General features: G+C 42.9%; 1 protein-coding gene across 5 annotated transcripts in view; it reads left to right on the top strand.

The window, feature by feature from the left end:
- Positions 1-18,600, top strand: part of sh3pxd2b (SH3 and PX domains 2B) — a 35,884-nt gene extending 17,284 nt beyond the window's left edge. Inside the window, exons 5-16 of one of the 5 annotated variants that reach the window (XM_057359506.1) lie at positions 7,989-8,080; positions 10,101-10,126; positions 10,282-10,317; positions 11,074-11,208; positions 11,299-11,401; positions 12,827-12,912; positions 14,630-14,747; positions 14,835-15,022; positions 15,104-15,150; positions 15,452-15,577; positions 15,663-17,096; positions 17,948-18,600. In XM_057359506.1, the coding sequence (XP_057215489.1) occupies positions 7,989-8,080; positions 10,101-10,126; positions 10,282-10,317; positions 11,074-11,208; positions 11,299-11,401; positions 12,827-12,912; positions 14,630-14,747; positions 14,835-15,022; positions 15,104-15,150; positions 15,452-15,577; positions 15,663-17,096 (2,391 nt within the window). In that variant the 3' untranslated portion in view covers positions 17,948-18,600. Of the gene's footprint in view, positions 1-7,988; positions 8,081-10,100; positions 10,127-10,281; positions 10,318-11,073; positions 11,209-11,298; positions 11,402-12,826; positions 12,913-14,629; positions 14,748-14,834; positions 15,023-15,103; positions 15,151-15,451; positions 15,578-15,662 lie in introns of all 5 variants that reach the window. The other 4 variants (XM_057359507.1, XM_057359508.1, XM_057359509.1 and 1 more) reach the window with 4 other exon arrangements.
- The last annotated feature ends 55 nt before the right edge of the window (positions 18,601-18,655 follow it).

Below are 18,655 nucleotides of genomic sequence, written 5' to 3'. Positions count from 1 at the left end.
TGTCATCAAGTGTGTGTATCTACTAGGGGTGGGAATCACAGGTTAACACACGATACGATAGTGTCACGATATTTTGCCCACGATAATGATGTATCACAAAGCTTGCGATTCTGCGACACGCGATATATAGCCAGAAAACCCGTCCACGATGTATCACGGTGTCTGTAAATGGAGGAAAAGGCATCAAAAAAATCATATGATGTACTTCATTTATTAACAGTACATTCATTTTATAGAATAGCAACAATGTACAGTAAGTGCAAAAGTGCACACAAAGTTTTCTTGTTAAACTGCCATAAGCTTGAAAAATGCTTTTTGTTAGAGAGGACAATGTAGTTTGTGACTACATTACGTACTAAAGCAAGATCACATCTCTAACTTATCAGTCGTAACATCAACATCTCAAATTTGTGCAAAATTCATTTAACAAAAACCCCTGGTCACATTTAGTACCAAGGTGGTACAAATACTTAAACAATTCTGTAAACAACATATACTGTAAACAACTCGGTGCTTTTTAACAAGAGTTTTCTCTAAAACTGAAAACTTAAGGCACATATTACAACTTGGCCAACTTAAAGTATGTAATGTAAACAGAAACATTTCTGTGCTCAAACCTGGTTTAACTTTAATGCACTGATAATGTCCCCAGCAGTTGAGAACATTCGTTCCGCTGATACACTAGTCCCTGGGACACACAAAAACCTTTGTGCCAACTTTGGAAGGAGAGGGTACCCATGTGCCTGAGATTTCCACCATTCCAATGGATCATCTGTCAGTGGTAAAGCTGGAGCCTCTTGGTATCGTTTCATCTCTTGTTCAGCTATGGAGGCAGCTGAAGGTGTGGACGTACTGGTACTGCTGCTGTTGAATGTCTGTCCAAGGAGATCAGCAAGCGCTGATTTCCTTTTATTTAGGCTGGGTGCAGTGGAAAGATCTTTTCCAGGCTCATTGTAGTCTATCACCCACCAGCAGCACACATGGTGCTTTCTTCCTGGTCAGGAGGAGAAGTGCTCTGAAATCTGTTGTCCATTAAGTCTGCAGCCTTCTAAAAGAAAACAGTGGGAAACATGTTAACCTGTGTTGTATGATTATTTAAAAAAAATGCATTTAAATAAAAAAGAGGATAATGAATTTACCTTAAGGGCTGCCGCCTTTGACACCACTTTGGTAAATGTCTCGTGCATGTCCTATGGTGATAGGAAGAGCAGAGATTTAAACCGAGGGTCTAACGCTGAAGAGATGTAGAGGTTACTTTTCTCCTCTGAAGAATGATATCTCTTTGAGAGGTCTTGGTAGATGGCATTCTTTAACTCTTTAATAAGAGGGGAGTCCTTAGCAGTGCTGCTCATATCACTCAACAGTTGGGTGTGAAGTGGAGCAATGATAGAAACTGTTGGGGTCTTCTCCTCACTCATGACATGTGTTGCCACCAGCATAGGCTTGAGGGCTTGTGCAACCTCTTCAGCATTTGAGATTCCCATCTCAGTCAAGGTGCGGATGTCAGAGACACTCTTTCTCACCTTTAAAAAACAGCAGAATACAACATTAATTAAAAGATGACTAAGCATTCAGTTAAAAATAAGAAAAACTTTTCCCCTAGAATATCAAGACATAACACATTAGTAACACATAAAAATGAAATGAAATCAATCAAATTGACAAGGAATTGCATCTTGTTTACGGCATTTTAGTAGTAACAGTAATAATGACATTTACTATACAGCTTACCTCAGGAGATAAGAGGGCAGCACAGATGGCAGGTTGCTGCTCGAGAAAACGGGAGAGCATGTCATATGCACTGTTCCAACGTACTGCAACATCTGTTATCAATTTGTGTTGTGGAAGGTCCAACATCGTCTGGTTCATCTTCAGTGCTCCCGCTGCTGTGCTGCTTCTATGGAAGAACACAGATATCTTCCGAATCTTCACTAGCAGGCGAGCTAAAGCGGGTAGCTTTAAGGCACGCTGTGACGCGAGGTTGAGTATGTGTGCAAAACATCGTATGTGCTAGAATCCTGCCAGCTCGACAGCCAACGTGATGTTATTTGCGTTGTCTGTAACAACTACAGGATCTTTTTCCATCAGTCTCCATTCCTCTGTGGCCCGCTTCAACACTTCTGCCATATGAGCGCCGGTGTGGCTCTCGTACATTGCCCTTGTTTGTAGAGCGTAAGCATTCATTTTCCACTGGTCGTCAATAAAATGAACTGTCATTGTCACGTAGGACTCCGTGGCCCTGAATGTCGCAGGTCAAGGCAACTCTCACAGCACATTCGAGTGCACTCTCTACCTTTTCTCTGGTCTGTCGGTACAGAGCTGGGATTGCCGTTTAGCTGAAATGTCTTCGACTCGGGATTTCATATTTTGATTCCAGAATTTTTAGCATTCGGCAAAAACCTTTGTTTTCCACCACACTGTAAGGCCGAAGATCCTTACATATAAACGTGGCAATTGAATTTGTAATGCTAATTGCCCTTGGCAACGAGAAATGAAGCTTTGCCTTACAAATGTCATCCAGATTAGGCTGATTCACAGTCTGTCATGATCCTGCCTCTCCTTGTCTTGGTTTTCAGGTCTTGTGGCAGGATCATGTCATACCCATGTGTTTTATGTGGAGAAAAGGGCATGGCATTGTTTTGATTTTGTAATGCCATGCTCTCTCTCCGATGTCACGTCTTTTAGCCCCGCCCCCTTGTTTCTCCGTCAGCTCCCTATTAGTGTTTCATCCCACTCACCTGTCCACCCAGTTTCCCCATTAGTGTTATCCTTGTCACCTGCCCGTCACTAGCCTTTTGTCATTTTCCCTCTTTAGTATTCCCTTTATATTCCCTTTGTATTCAGTCTTCCCTTGTCAGTTCATTCCTTACCATTTACCTTACCCTGCCTAGTATTGGATTACCTTGTTCCTGTCTGCCGTGTCTTGTTTACCGTGTCTCTGTCGTGCTTTGGACTTATTATTTGGATTTTCGCTGACCTTGTTTGTTTGCCCCTTGAGGGAAGTTTAAGTTTGAGTTCTGTTTTTATTTTGTCAAGTTGTCCCCATTGTGGGTTTTTGTTTTCCATTTAAATAAATATTTTCTGTTAACCCTTTATCTGCCTGCGCCTGGATTCTCTGCCATCACAATCGTGACAGAATGAACTGACCCCACCGAACCCAGAAGGCGGTCATGGACGAGCCGGTCGAGGTGTTCAGGACCCGCCAGGCTCACACCTTGTTCGGCTTTTGCCAGAAAGGCACCCCCGTGAAGACCTTCGCCATAGACTTCCTCTCCACTGCGCGCCACTCGGGGTTCAACGAGGAGGAGTTGAAGGCAATCTTCAACAGCTGCCTCGACGAACCATTTGAGCCTGCGGAGATGCGCAGGTTGAGGCCCCTGGGCTTCGTAGATCAGCTACAGATCGCGATGGATGGCAAGGAGTCCAGAGGACTGTCCGTGGCGGAGTCTCCCACAGGGCTGGCGACGATCCCGGAGGGTCAAGCCTTGCAGATCAGGGTCATGGGCCTCTCCGCACCCGCCACCTCGTCTGCTGCAGCCTCACCACCTCCAGCTAGCCTTCAGTGGCAGGCATGGAAGGAGGGAGTCGTGGAACTCCCCGTCCGACTCCTCTAGCACGGGGTTAGTCGGGTCCCCCACCGCTTCTCTGCAGCCGGCCACACCTCCGGTGGGCTAGTCAAAGAAGAAGAAGCCGAGGAGGCAGCCAGCGTCCAGTCCGATGTTTCCAGTGTCCAGTCCGGTGTTGCCGGCGTCCCAGCCGGTGCAGCCTACGATCCAGCTGGCATTCCAGCCGGCATCCAGTCCGGTGCAGCCAATGATCCAGTCGGCATTTCAGCCGGCGTCCAGTCTGGTGCAGCCGGCAGTCCAACCGATGCAGCCGGTGTCCAGTCCGGCACTCCAGCCGGTGATTCAACCGGCAGTCCAGCCGGTGGTTCAGCCGGTGGTTCAGCTGGCCTTCCAGCCGATGACTCAGCCGGCCTTCCAGCCGGCGTCGAGCCCTGTCCGGCCGGCCTTCCGGCCGGCGTCGAGCCCTGTCCAGCCGGCCTTCCAGCCGGTACCCAACCCTGTCCCGCTGTTATTGTCCCAGTCTGCCCCTGCCTCGTTTAGCCCTTTCTGTCTTGCCCGTCCCATGTCTTCTCTTCCCAAGAAAGGTTCCCCTACCCCACCTAGCTCTTCCCGTCCCGCCCCGCCCCTCCACCCCGCTCTAGGAAGCAACCCCATACCTCTCCTAAATCCCCACCTCCTGTCCCGGCCAAGATCAGTGTCCCCAAGTTTCCCCTACCCTTTCCCCCTCCCACCCTCCCATTAATGTTTATCCTCTTGTCCAACCCCAACCCCTTTGTCGTCCTGTCAGCCCTGCTCTTAGTTTGTTCTGTTCTATGTTTATGGTGTCTGTCCTCATGTCTGTCGGTCTTGTCCTGTTAGTGTGTCCCCTTGGAGAACGCCTGGGGACGTTCTTTAAGGCGGGGGTTCTGTCATGATCCTGCCTCTCCTTGTCTTGGTTTTCAGGTCTTGTGGCAGGATCATGTCAGACCATATATACTAGGGCTGTGTATTGGCAAGTGCCTCCTGATACGATACATATCACGATAGATGGGTCACGATACAATATATTGCTATGTATTTCGATACGATACACATTTACAATATATTGCAATACTTTAAATAGAGAATGTAAAAAGTAGTTTTCAGTTTTCTGTTAGGATAAGTGTAAAAACATCCCTTACCTCTGCAGAGTGGCCATGATGTGCGATGCATGGACCTTTAGATCAGAGGTTTGGCTTCTCAAACTGTGGATTGCGCCCCTCAAGTGGGTAGCACAGGGGAATAAGGTGGCTCACGCAAGTCACTTGTCTGTTGTGGTGCATTACAGTTAAAACACTGAACATGGGCAGTATAAAACCTCCGCTTCCTCCGTGCTGTAAATGTGCTGGTGTCACATCTGTGAAAGCACAATAAATGTCATTGTTACTTTTCTTAATAAACTTTTTGTCTAATGCACTGCAGTAGCCAAGTGACTTGTGTCATGACTTGTGAAAGCCTTATATTTTTTGCCTTGTGTCGTGACCTGTGAAGACTTGTGAAGGTTTATATTTTTCGCCATGCTCGCTTCCACTTACTTTTGGCCGTATGTATATGACATGATTTTAAAAAATCGATACACTATTGAAAAAGTTACATGTATCGATATTTTTGCACAGCCCTAATATTTAATGTAGCTAAAACAGGCATATGTGTTCCACTTTCCTTACGTTATGATCAATAATATTTCTGCATTTGCTGATGAGCCAACCCTGACTGGATCGTTTTAGCGGCTGCAAGAAGTGATGCGATGAGCATTTGTTTGCTTAGGGCTTAAAATATGTAGCCTATACAAAATCCATTTATTTAATAATTTATTAATTTAATTTAATTAAATTTTAGTAATCAAATTAAATACAATTTTAGTAAAAGTGTGTCTATCATGAAACTTAAAATATTTAACAACAATTAATGAAAAGCTTAAAAATGAATGTTTAATTATTTGTTTATTTAAATGATGTTGAATGAAAAAAAACATTTTAAGTTCAAAATTTAAGTAGCCTACAAGTTATAATTAGGGTAGGCCTATAGCCTATCAACAAGATAGCCTACATTATATCATGTTTTATTATTTATAAAGCAAAGAAATTTGTCTAAACAAAGCGAATAGAAGGCAATGGACAAAAAGTACAGAACAAGCTACAGAACACATTTGATCTCGCAGAGCGAATGAAAAAGCCACTAAAAAAGCATACTGCCCATATTAGCTCATTTATAGAACATATAGAACACTCGAGTCCGCATGTGATTATGATGTTAATATTATTTTACAGGTTCTTGATGAGGAAATGCAAGCGTTATGCTCGGATGAAAGTCGGCTCAATGTTTGTGAACAATTACTCCGTCTGAGGAATCTGCGCAAACTCTGCAAGGACATACACATAAGAGTAAAGTGTTCATGTTGAGTGCTAAGTGATCATGTTTGTTCAAGCGCTTGTTTGTGATAAACATTAGAATCAAAGACATTTCAAAGTTCAAAGTTCTGTGAATCTAGAAGCTGACACATTCTCATCTCAGTTTTATTGAGTGTGCTCAAGATGGATTCACCGCGTTTACAGCTCATTCTGCCATGAAATAACGTCAATCCGTCTTTCAAGCATTTTAAATATGTACATATTGATATTTAGTAATTGTTTACATAACTGTATGTAGCTTTAGATCATTATCTAATCATTAGTATGGTTACGCATGGCTCCAGTGAAATTATTATTATATGATATAGTTTGCGTAAAACCTACCAGTTTTCCTCCTTCAAAACACCCGCACAACTCATCTTTCAAGTGGTCATTTCTGAGCGCGCTGCAATTGGCGCAATGGAAACGCATGCTAGATCTGACCTAAAATTAAAACATTTAGTCCCTCATACACTTTTAAAGACTATTAACATATTGTTTTAGTATGTCATTTAAAAGGGTTTTAAACGAAACATTAAAATGAAAGTCATTTAAATTATGACCATTTGTGTAATTTTTTAGCGTAATCGACTGTTGTTTTCAGTGTCGACTAGTAGGAGCTTACCGTTTAAACGTCGATTAGTCTCGCACATCCCTAGTACATATACATGTTATATTCATTCATATGACTGTATGTTATGATGATATGTTTGTTTCAATATTTTAACAGTATTAGTTCAGTTATGTTATGGGTATACTGTATATAAAGACATCAGTCAGGACACACGGGGTTAGAGGTGTGATGCGTGGTGGTGTCTGTGAAGGAACGTTTCAATCTGTTAAGCATGTGCTGGGATAAGTGCTGACCTCTTCACCCCCTCATGTGCTGCTGTCTGATCTAAATGAATGAGGTGAAAGGTCACAAAGCTGTTTTGTCAGGTGAATGAAAGCCCATAATTACCTAGAGGTGATTTCAGCATGGTTGTGTCTTAAAACCGGTTAACCAGATTCTTCCTTTCTATTGAAAGATGTAAAACAAATACCTGCTGTATCTCTGTGTAATCTGTCTGTGATTATTATTCATGAGAATAGCTGACATGTCTGCAGAACGCAAACCCGAATGACACACACACACAGTATTGTATCCCACAATGCACTGCGCCTCTGTCTACGTGCTGATGGATGAATAGCGTCAGCCGTGATCAGGCCGCCAACGGTTCAGATGTGCACAAAAATAAAACAAAAGATTTCTTTAACTTCAAGATGATAACACCACTTGCTAAATTAAACATGCAATGGAAAGAGATGAGAACAACATAAAATGCTATTGTTTGACATGTTCAGGACATAAAGTGTTCTGTCTCATAAAGTGTTTCTAAAAACAGGCCGCTGTATACTCGCTAGCATTCAACAAAGAGTGAGCGAGTGCTCCATGACACACATCACAAGCCCATGCCCATGCCCAGCAAGCCTCTCTCTCTCTCTCTCTCACGCACACACAAAACAATCAAGGTAATGCACGGCAGTGGAGAGCAGCAGTAAAGTGCATTAGCTGTAATTGATGTCAGTGTCTTCAGGGAATGCCAATGAGTCTGAGGAGACATCATGTGGTGTCCATGGCAACTGACATCAGGAAGATGCGTTACATCCATTCATCTCCACACAAACACAATACAGAGAGTCAGCATAAATCAGTCTCGTGTCATCTGAACAAAACAAACAACGGAACACACACGTCGTTAGATGAATTTTGAGCGCTGCGTCCATTACAATCATGACCAATGAGAGGAGATGTTCAAACATCTGTCTCACAGCCAAGTTGTGAAAGTCACCTTGAGCAGATGCTGGAGAGAGAGAGGGAATGTAAAAAGCACTCAGCTTCATTACAAAACAAACACCCGACGTCAGCCGGCAGTCTGCATTAAAACATCTCAGATCAGATCAGCATGTTTACTTGTTCTGTCACAATTCTGACAACGATTAACCATTGAATGTGTGTGTGTTTGTGTGTCAGGCCCTGATCCAGCTGCCCGTCTACATCTCTCAATGTGAGGAGGTCCGCTTGTTCTTTGAGACCCGTCCTGAAGATCTGAATCCACCCAAAGAGTACGACACACCTTCAGTCACACACACACAACACGTTACCCCCTCTCAATAACAGACAGATCATGGATTATGAGAGAGGTGATAACACAGATCGCAGTCAGTAGATCCAGAACCCTCTGTAGTGGTGGTGAGTGTGCCATCTGTGACCCATCTGTACCCGCTGATCTTTAGCACACACACACACACACACACACACGAATGACCACTGTGACGTCACGCTCATGTTCAGCTGTCACTTTAATACATGTGACGGGACGGGACGGGACGGCCTGTAGACTATACGTTTCATCTGCTGAAGGTTACACAAGCATACAGATCATGTAACCCCAACAGACGTTAAAGGGATAGTTCACCCAAAAATGAAAATTCTGTCATCATTTACTCCCCCTCTTGTCATGTAAAACCTGCATGACCTTCTTCCGCACAACACAGAAGAAGATATTTTGAAGAATGTTGTTAACCGAACCTCATTCACTTGCATTGGTTTTGTGTCCATACAATAGAAGTGAATGAGGTCCAGTGCTGTTCGGTTACCTGTGCACAAAGTCTGTTTAACTTTCTTCAAAATATCTTCTTTTCTGTTCTGCGGAAGAAAGTCATGCAGGTTTGACAAGACAAGAGGGTGAGTAATGATGACAGACCATTCATTATTCCAAGCCAAATGTGCTAGAGAGGGAAATGTCCAATCGCTGACATGGTCTAGATGGGAGATTCTCACGAAATCTTGGTTTCAAGATATCAAACACGATTCTTTAAAATGAAAACAAAACAAATTCTGTAACCATTTAAAACTATAAATCCCAAGCAAAGCCACGATGCCTAAGCAAGTTTTCATTAATCACACTTAAGACATTAATGAGTTGTACATGAATATCGAAGTAGACATGTAAGATGTTTTAAATGCAGAAAACTACCCGAATCGGCAATGAGAATGGAAAAAGTCCGTGTACACAGTGCGACAAGAGAACATTACATTTTTAACTATCTGAAAAATATAAAGTAATCAGTTAACGTGTTAGTCATTTGAAAGTCAAGTGTTGCCAATAAAACGACAACGAGAAGTATAATCCAAAAGGGTATCTTTAATAAAACCACTAGAAAACCACAGGAACAGAAGCACACAGACATAAACAAAGGAACTAAAGCAAACACAGGTCTTAAAGACCCAGTGAAATCAAAACGAAGGTTTGTTTCCGTTTATTAAAAATGAGTGAGCCTTAAAGACGTCAATAAACTGATATGCTATTAAGCTCTAGGAGATATACCCTTTCAAAACTGACAGTCTGGCACACGCGCTCCAACAGATCTAGAAATTCCATCACACTACACTTCATTTTACATTTACGCATTTGGCAGATGCTTTAATCCAAAGTCTGCGTATGCGCACCGTCCACACATAAACTAAAGCTGCGCGTTCAAGGCGTTGCAGCGGGGCTTTAAATACAAGGAGAACAGAAACAGGTGTGGGGCCATTCACAACCAATGAAACTAATGAATGAACACGTGCCAACTAGAGCAACGGTGACAGCACGAGTAGATGTGTTTCTTCACATCAAATCAAATGTAATGTACAAATCTTTGTGTGCGTGTAGCAGTCTTAAACATTACTGAGGAGGAGAATATCTGTCCTGAACACTTCGTTATTGTACATGAATATTCTGTCAGTGATATGTTTTTTGTCATTTGAGAACATCTAGTAGCACATACAATTGTTTTTTGTTTAAATTACAACATATAATGAGAATGTCAGCAGAAAAAGCAATGAAGTACGTCAATAATGAATTATGTTTTGTCCAAGAGAACACAATTATCTTTATTATGATCCTTATTCAGATCTTTACCACCATGATGTGTCAGTGGTTTCGTGAGAATGACCCGTCTCTGGGTACTGAAGACATAAATGATGTGAACCCGTTCTTGCATGAAAGGGTTGATCATTTATTGCCTCTTTCATCTGTGGAGCATGATGACATGTAGCGCATATTTCTGATGACTATTAAACGCATCTTTCTGTTTACAGGGAGTCCAGTGGCAAGAAGAAGTCAGGTGAGAAACTGAATCATGTGTGTGCCGGGTGAGTCTCTCTGAGGTTTGAGCGCCCTCTGCTGACCGTAATGCGCGTCATCGTGCGGCCTGCAGGCCTTTCATGTGTTTACTGTGAATGTTCTCTAAACATTTGCACCTGCTCTCGTTCTCATCAGGCATTGTGGAGCGAGCGACGTCTATCATAAAGAGAGGTAGTGACAGACGTTTGTGTAGTGGTGCTCTGTGCGTCTTTGAGTCTCTCTGTACGAGGGTCTCTGAGGTGGGCAGGGTCAGACGTCTCCTGTGTGATGTGCATGGCCGTGTGGTGGTGGCTTACAGCGGGATAATCCCAATGTCTACTGGTTTAATAAGAGTGCTTTTACAACGGGAATGTTATTTCACAAGGCAAAAGAGAGCAGAGAGAACCTTTATTTTAGTCACACACACTCAGAATGAATGCTCTTTCTCTGTAGATGACGCGTGTGGAGTTAAAGTGCACTCCTCGCTGGTGGTTTCGTGCTCTCTTGAACCTTGACACAATCATTTTTGTGTAGCCTGTCTCTCAGTGTTCTCATCATGTCTTTACTGTTTTTAAAAACGTGAAAGCACTTTCTCTGTGAATGATTTCATCCGTTTCATCGCTTACTGGATCATTTCATAGCGAACAACACGATTCAGGAATAGATTACAGACAAAACGGAAACGTTTTGGTCGATAAGTTAAGTTGCATGGACGTGTGATTTTCAGCACATGTGGGCCCGTTGTAAGTTTGTGTCATGAAATCCTTCACAGACCTGAGCAAACACAGTGTACATCCAGCTGGACCAAATCACCAAACTAATCCTATTTAACTTGATCTTAGCGGCTAATCAAAGTGCCATGGTGTGATTTGGTGATGGTTTGTCCCGGGCCAGCAGTGTGTGTCTTCTCGTGTCCGTCCATACATGCGTCCCGCTCTGTTTCTTCAGGAGGAGACTCGTCCTCGGCCGACCCGCTGCCGCTGGATCAGTATGTGGCCGTCACAGACTATGAGAAACAGGAGAGCTCTGAGATCAGTCTGTACGCGGGACAGGTGGTGGAGGTCATCGAGAAAAATGAGTCCGGTAACAACTGTCAGTCAAGAGCATCGTTGATGATGATACTGATGAAAGCCGATGAGAAGTGAACTGCTCTTCTTCTGCGTGTCCTCACAGGTTGGTGGTTTGTTAGTTCAGAAGAGGCTCAGGGTTGGGTACCGGCCACGTGTCTGGAAGCTCAAGATGACCCTGATGATTTCTCACTGCCAGCAGAAGAAGGTAAATGTCCAGCTGACACCTCTCACCTGTCCCGTGACGTTTGTAAGCGCTTTAAAACATTGTTCTGTAGGTTGATCTGAACCACTGAAGGTCTGACTCATGTCCTGTAGATCTGCAGTCATGACACACACACTGCAGCACATTCTCCACCATCTGGACTTTAGCTCGATGTTTTCACTTTGGAAAAATAACTGATACTAATTGTTTGTAGACCGTTAAGCAAGTCATTTGTCTTTCGACGTTTATTAGCGACACTAACAATTGTTACGACCAGTCTAGGGTCGATCGCAACATAAACGGAAATCCACACAAATGTAACCTTTGTAAAAAAAATATTTGTATTGTATAAAGGAAACACAAATAAATAAGGGTTTCTATTCAGGAGTGGTCAAATGCCAAAATAATAAACAAAACCACTACGTTAATAAAGACCCAACTAAATAACCTAAACGTCTTAAGTAACAAAGAAACAAAAGACAATCAATTAACCTAACTCCCTAAAGTCAAACAGAGGGAGAATAAATACATCCCAATGAAGATGGCAACACACTCCAATATCACATAATGTAAATAACTCCGTTTTGACAAAAATGTCAGATGCCGAGGTGATCATTTCTTGCTCAAATGTAAAAATAGACAGCTACTGTGGTGCAGCAAGTCCTTTCAAGAAGGTTTATTGTTGTTTTTATTGTTGTTGCATTGAGAATAGCAATGATAGGGTTTATATTTGATGTACAGTAGGCAACCGTCTTTCTATTTGGAAACTCGTTCATAAAGGCACTATACGTATAAAAGTCGGATTACAAACCTACAGCTAAATCTTATCGGTTATTCTGCCACTGTACAGCATATGGAAGATCAGGGATTTCACTTCCTTATGATCTCTTCTTTATCTTTACTGTAAAGCTGCTTTGCAACCGTGCAACACATTGTGAAAGTTGTCATGAAATCAAAAATGATCCTTCTGATTGTTTTACACAGTGATTCAAATAATTCTCTGCACATCGTTACTTGTAATCGTTGATCCTCCTCCCCGTCTGGAAACGACCTCTCTTCACTTCTGGTCAGGAGGACTGGCGCGAGGGCGGGGCTACAAAGACTGACCGATCGCAAACTGCCGTTCAAATCTTTCACCTTTTAACGATCCAATCAGTTGTCGGTGAATGAACTCAAGTCCCGCCCTACATTTTTTTCTCATTTAAGAAGTCGTTTCACTCAGGCACACGATACGGAAAAAGAGACAATCACTACTTCCGTTTCATGCCGACTTTAATGGAATTAATACAGACAAACAAATGACTTTTGCTATGGGGTAAACGCTCTTTCACTTTGGCATAGACAGCTGTGTGATTTCTGCTGGGTGTGTTCACGTGTGTGTGTGTGTGTGTGTGTGTGTGTGTGTGTGTGTGTGCTTGCTCTCTGCTGGAGTGTGCCGGAGATTCTGGTCACTGCCGAGACACGTGGGTCGCAGGCGTACTTTAGGGGATCTGTTCAGCACAGGCTTTGGTCAAGGTGGAGAGAACAGCACTTTATGATCTGCTGTGTGCATGCCGTGAATGTGCTGTAGCATGTCATCATGTCATCATGTCATGTCACTGTAGCACGATTCACTCAATCCTTATGTTTATATTCCCTTTTGTTTTACTGAATGCATGCAAGATCCTGTCTGTACAATATCTTTCTTATTTCATGTTTATGAGAAGAATAACATTTATAAACTGCAGATCAGTCCATCAGTGGTTCCCAACCCAAATCATTTAAACGCAAAACCGCAATTCACTTACACGTATTGAACCGTGGAGGTCGTACCGAACGGTTCAATATTATATTGAGTATTGTGGCATCCCTAATAGTTAGCATTGTGTGATTGAGTATTTCAGACATATGGCACTGTTCACACACACACACTTCACATATCTGAATGCATGTGATGTAGAACAGAGATAAAAGCTTTGAATATCATGTGTTCAGAATGTGATTTTGTTGTTCATTCACACACAGATCATCTGAACCGTCATCTGCCCCTCACAAACCGATGACGGGCAGCTCTTTAAAGGGAACCCAGGGTATAGAGAGATGTATGGTTTAATACGTTGTACTAGCCTTACACTACTAGCATTTGTCATTAGAAACACATCAAATATTTTCAATTCTTAAAACAACCCTAAATGTAATACTCATTTTAACCTAAGGAGGACGCCATGTTCTTTTTTTAATGACGTAAACTGGTTGCATGCACAGCTAGGCAGCTAAACTGAACACAGACACACTAATCAGTTCTTCAGTAAATATAAGGTGCTGTAGGATAATATATATATATATAAAAATTCTAAAATAATAAAGAAAGAAAATAAAGACGCTATTTGGTATATTTTCAATACATCAGAAACAATACAAACATACATATTAATAATCAAAATCATTGCAAATTGAATATATACACGATGTTTTTAGCCATTGTAAAATGCATTTTATCCCGATTTTGACTTTTTGATGTTGATTTATAAACCTAGCGTTATCGTCTTCTCTCTCTGTCATTAGCTGACGGGGGCTAATATTAATAACCAAACCACAAGCATCTTATTATTGTGTTTATCAGTATATTCTCATAATGTATCAAGTATACAATAATGGTGGATGCTGATGTCTTAAATGTCTTAAAGACGGTGGTTTAAAGCTTTGATTTAATGCATGTTTACAGACGCATACTGAACGCATTCTTCTTTTATGGCAGGCAGGCTGGCTGGCTTGTGTCAAGAGGACATACCTAACCCTAACCTACTGCCCCTGTGTATTTATATATCTGATCCTATGTTTGACGTCTCATATTTTATTGTTATATATGGAAAACGTGTGTGCTTCGCTGTAGCATTAAGAGAACGGGTTTAGGTTGCAACCATTTGACGTCACAGATTTTGACGCAAAAACATGGCGGCCTCCGAGTAAAAATATTTTTTCAAAGTTTATGAATACTGTGACAGTTACAGTTTTTTAATTTGACATTTATAAAGTCAATGCCATTGTTAATATATTAAGCCATACATCTCTCTATACCAAAGGTTCCTTTTAAAATATCATGTACTTTAGATTTATCACTGAAGGCTTTTTGCCAAACATTGTGCACAGATGATCTTTAACACATGAAAGGATAAAGGTGTGTCAGGAACACAGAAGCAGTGGTTGTATTTGATGTATGAACATGCTGACATGTGAAATACTCTGTTCATAGAGGAGAAGTACACTGCCATCTATCCATACTCCGCACGAGATCAAGATGAAATAGATTTGGAGAGAGGCATGACTGTCGAGGTCATTCAGAAAAATTTGGAAGGCTGGTGGAAAATCAGGTACAAACACAGAAATTTAAACTTCTTTAAACAAGACAATTAAAAAATCAAGCTCTTCTCTTTTGAACAGAGTGTTGTTCTTCTCAGGTATGAAGGGAAAGAGGGCTGGGCCCCGGCGTCCTACCTGAAGAAAGTTGACATTCTGAGTCAGAAGATGGCAGCCGGCGGCCCGGTTCATGCCAGCACTAATGATCTGGACGTGGCTTTCAAACAGCAGAATGCCAACAGAGAGAATCAGAGGGACAGACTGACACCGTTCTCAGACACCAAACGCAGTACATTCACCTTCAAACATTCAGTGTGTTGAATTAAACTCGTCGCACTCCTCTAAACTCTTCTCTCTTCCTTATAATCAGAAGCAGAGGCACGACAGAGACCTCCACCACGCCGGGATCTCACAATAGTAAGAGTGAAGTTTCATTTCTCGGATGTTCTAGTGAGGGCTAAAGGTTGGAGACGCTTGTCCTAGTTGCAGAGAATAGGAAACATGGGGGATACTAGGTTTATTCTTGGAAAAAACGTGTGCAATACAGCCAGGGATAGAGATGTATATAAACTGTGTCCTTGTGTATGACCTACGATCAAAAAATGATCTCCTCCTCCTAGTCATAATTATGACCTCTCTTTGTTCAAGAGCCTGATACCATGTCAAGTCAGCATTACTCTGTTTTTCATAACCTGCTTGTCTTTAATTCCTGGCACAGCCGCGAGGAGTGAACCTGCCTAAACCTCCAGTGCCCCCTCAGGTTGAGGAGGAGTATTACACCATAGCTGACTTTCAGACAACCATCCCTGATGGCATTAGCTTCCAGGCGGGATTGAAAGTCGAGGTATGTGTAACATCAACTGCATAACCGCACATCATCCAGCTGTTGTCCACGTGCATCTCACTGCTTCTCCCTCTGATGTGTTCAGGTCATTGAGAAGAACTCCAGCGGCTGGTGGTACATTCAGATAGATGAGAAAGAGGGCTGGGCTCCAGTAACATTCATAGACAAGTACAAGAAGACCAGTAACGCCACCAGGCCAAACTTTTTGGCCCCTCTTCCTGGTGAGATGGCTCAACTGAAGCTGGAGGACACCTCAAGCAACAACACCAGCTCAGAAGATAGTTGGTCCAAGCCCCTGCCGGACGAGCCCTCGTCCAACTCTGATTTCTCCAGCCGTCCCAAACTGAGAGAATGGAAGTCCAATGCGGTCAAGAGCAGCTCCCCTTTTTCTGCACCCTTACCTCCGCCTCCCTCCTCTCCCACAGCTGAGGAGAAGCCAGCTTTACCACCCAGGAGAGAATCCATCAACAAGAGCGTGGAACTGGAGGACAAACCAAGAGCGGACCTTTCCAAGCCTCTCCCACCCAAACCACCGGCCCCGGGGGTCATCGTCCCGTTGATAGCGCCAAAAGCCGCTCCCGTCAAACCTGACAAACCCCCGGAGCTCAAGAAGGAGGAGAAGAACAAGCAACTGTACCTGCGGAATGAGATGGGCTTGGAGTGTGGCCACAAGGTGTCGGCCAAGGAGGTGAAGAAGTTGAATCTGAAGCATGTGCCCAAGCAGCCCCTCAAACCCAAAGCGGATTCACGAGATGACGACAAACCTGATTCGGTCAACCCGGCCCCGTTTCCAAAGCCGAAACCGGTTATCAGACCAAAGCCTGCCCCTGCAGCTAAACCAGAGCCCGTAGCTAAGAGTGAGCTGGATATCACAAACCTGAGGAGTAAACTCCGTCCATCTAAACCTCCAGAGCTCACCAGCAACCCAAGTGAACCAAGTCCACTATATAATGCCTCGTCCAACGCATCCGACGGAAGAGCAAACGAAGAGCCAAAATGCCCGACTAAACAACAAAATGGCCACGAGTCGTCAGAAATGTCTAAACCGCCAACAAAAGAGCCGCCGCAAAGACCTTCTGTTGCTCCCAGAAGACCTCCACCGCCGAAGAAGAGTTCTGAACCAGCCAGTCCCACAGACGTCAAAGACTTTCAGGAGGCCAAGCCAGCCCCTACTCCTCAAAGCAGACCCCCGCCACCCAAAGCCAAAGCTGTCGCTCCCACAGCCTCCAGGGAAAAAGACGAAGCCAAACCCAAAGTGCCTGTGCCACCCAAGCCCTTCATGAAACCAGGCCCACCCAAAGAGAAACTGCCACCTCTTATCAAAGAGCCGGCCAGAGACCAGCTGTTCTTAGCCGTGGCCGACTTCGATGGAGATGAGCAGACGCCCGCCTTTAAAGAGGGAAGCGTTTTTGAAGTGCTGGAGAAACAGAGCAGCGGCTGGTGGTTCTGTAAAAATGTAAGCGATGAGCCAGTGATGGAGGGCTGGATCCCTTCCAATTACCTGACCAAAAAACCTTAGGTACAAACCTTATTTAATCCACACCTTTTATTTATGGCTACCATAACTTGTTTTTTTAATGACATTCCATGCCATCTTTTGTGTGTATGTTTGGTATCTTGGTCCCGTGCGTGGCTCTAGATCATTCTTGCGTTATGTATCTCTGCAGGTGTAACTTACTAGCAATATATAACGGCCCTCTCGCCGCTCTTTATGATATTGTGCCTCAGTGTAAAATGCAAAGTGCTCAGTGCTTTTGCGTCCTATATGCAAGCAAGTCACATGTTTATTACTCATACTAGTTACAAATAGCAAACATAGAGCTTATATAGCGAAAACAAAGCCTGGAGACACTCATAACAGTCATCGGTCTTGACTCTGTCTGAAATGCTTTCAGGTGCTAACACTATAAAACACTTTCCTTATTTAACGGCCTTCTTTTGAAATAAGTAGAGAATAGGGTTTTTTTTCTTACGTTTGCACTTTTTAGATTTCCTGCAGACATCTGCACTGGAACTGCTAAGAGAAGAGAAGGTGCAGAACATATAAAAACAGTCCTGAGAAAACGGTTTACAGTACAGTGCCATCCATTTCTATTCCATTCACAGTGGACATGAATTGAAAATCTCCATCTCATTTCTGCAGTACGAATGTCCAGATGTAAATAAGAGTAACAGATTACCTCAGAGCGAGCGTCATTATTTTCTATAGCAGTATTGCCCAGAAGTATTTTCATGACACTGAGAAAGGTGCTTAGACGCTTGACTGGTTTCAAGCCTAGATTTGATCAACATGGTTATTGTTAACACTACTTTTCGTGAAATCGTGTAGTCATTTTTTTTTACTTTGTGCTTTGTTGTCCGTTCATGCAGAGAGTGAATGAGGTGCCCAGTTTAACTTGACAATACTGGGAGCTCCAGAAATGAAACGCTTACATGAATCTATGCTCATCAGCTCCTAGTTGCTGTAAAGCTCTTCTCATCTGCATCGAACACGGGAGGCTGAATGAAGGTTACGAGAGGAAATCTGCAGGTGTTTCTCATCCTGTGCGTTGTGATGTGTTGTGTTGGTTTATTATGAACACACAGAAGAGGGTCAATCTCTCACATATACTGTATGTGCATGAAGACAGAACATGTAGGTGGGAAGGGTCTGTTTGGATGATCTGTTGACACATTGAGCATTTGAGTTTTGACATTTGTTTTCTCCATCATATTTCATGTTTGGACTTATCTTTTTTTACATGATGTAAACCAAATAAACATTTTACATTGTCAAAAAGGCTTTCCATGACGTTATTGTGCCATCACAGTCACACTCATACTGAATGTCAATCAAAACATGTATTCATTTCGCTGATGCTTTGATTCAAAGACAGTTCACAAAGCTGTTTACAAGTCAAAATAAACGGCATTAAAGAGAAGAGTTTTGAATGGAAACTTCATGAAAATTGTGGTGGTCACAGACAATCAACCGATCTCAGTTCTTTGAATGCGTCGTGAGTGAGGACACTAAGAAGCGTTATATCAACTACACCTGACGCACGTATTAATCCTCCTCCTGTAACCGAAACATAAAAA

Source organism: Triplophysa rosa, linkage group LG19 (assembly GCF_024868665.1).
Source record: "Triplophysa rosa linkage group LG19, Trosa_1v2, whole genome shotgun sequence".
Classification (NCBI taxonomy): Eukaryota; Metazoa; Chordata; class Actinopteri; order Cypriniformes; family Nemacheilidae; genus Triplophysa; species Triplophysa rosa.
Note: the sequence above shows the minus strand (reverse complement) of the source record. Positions and strands in the feature narration are given on the sequence as shown.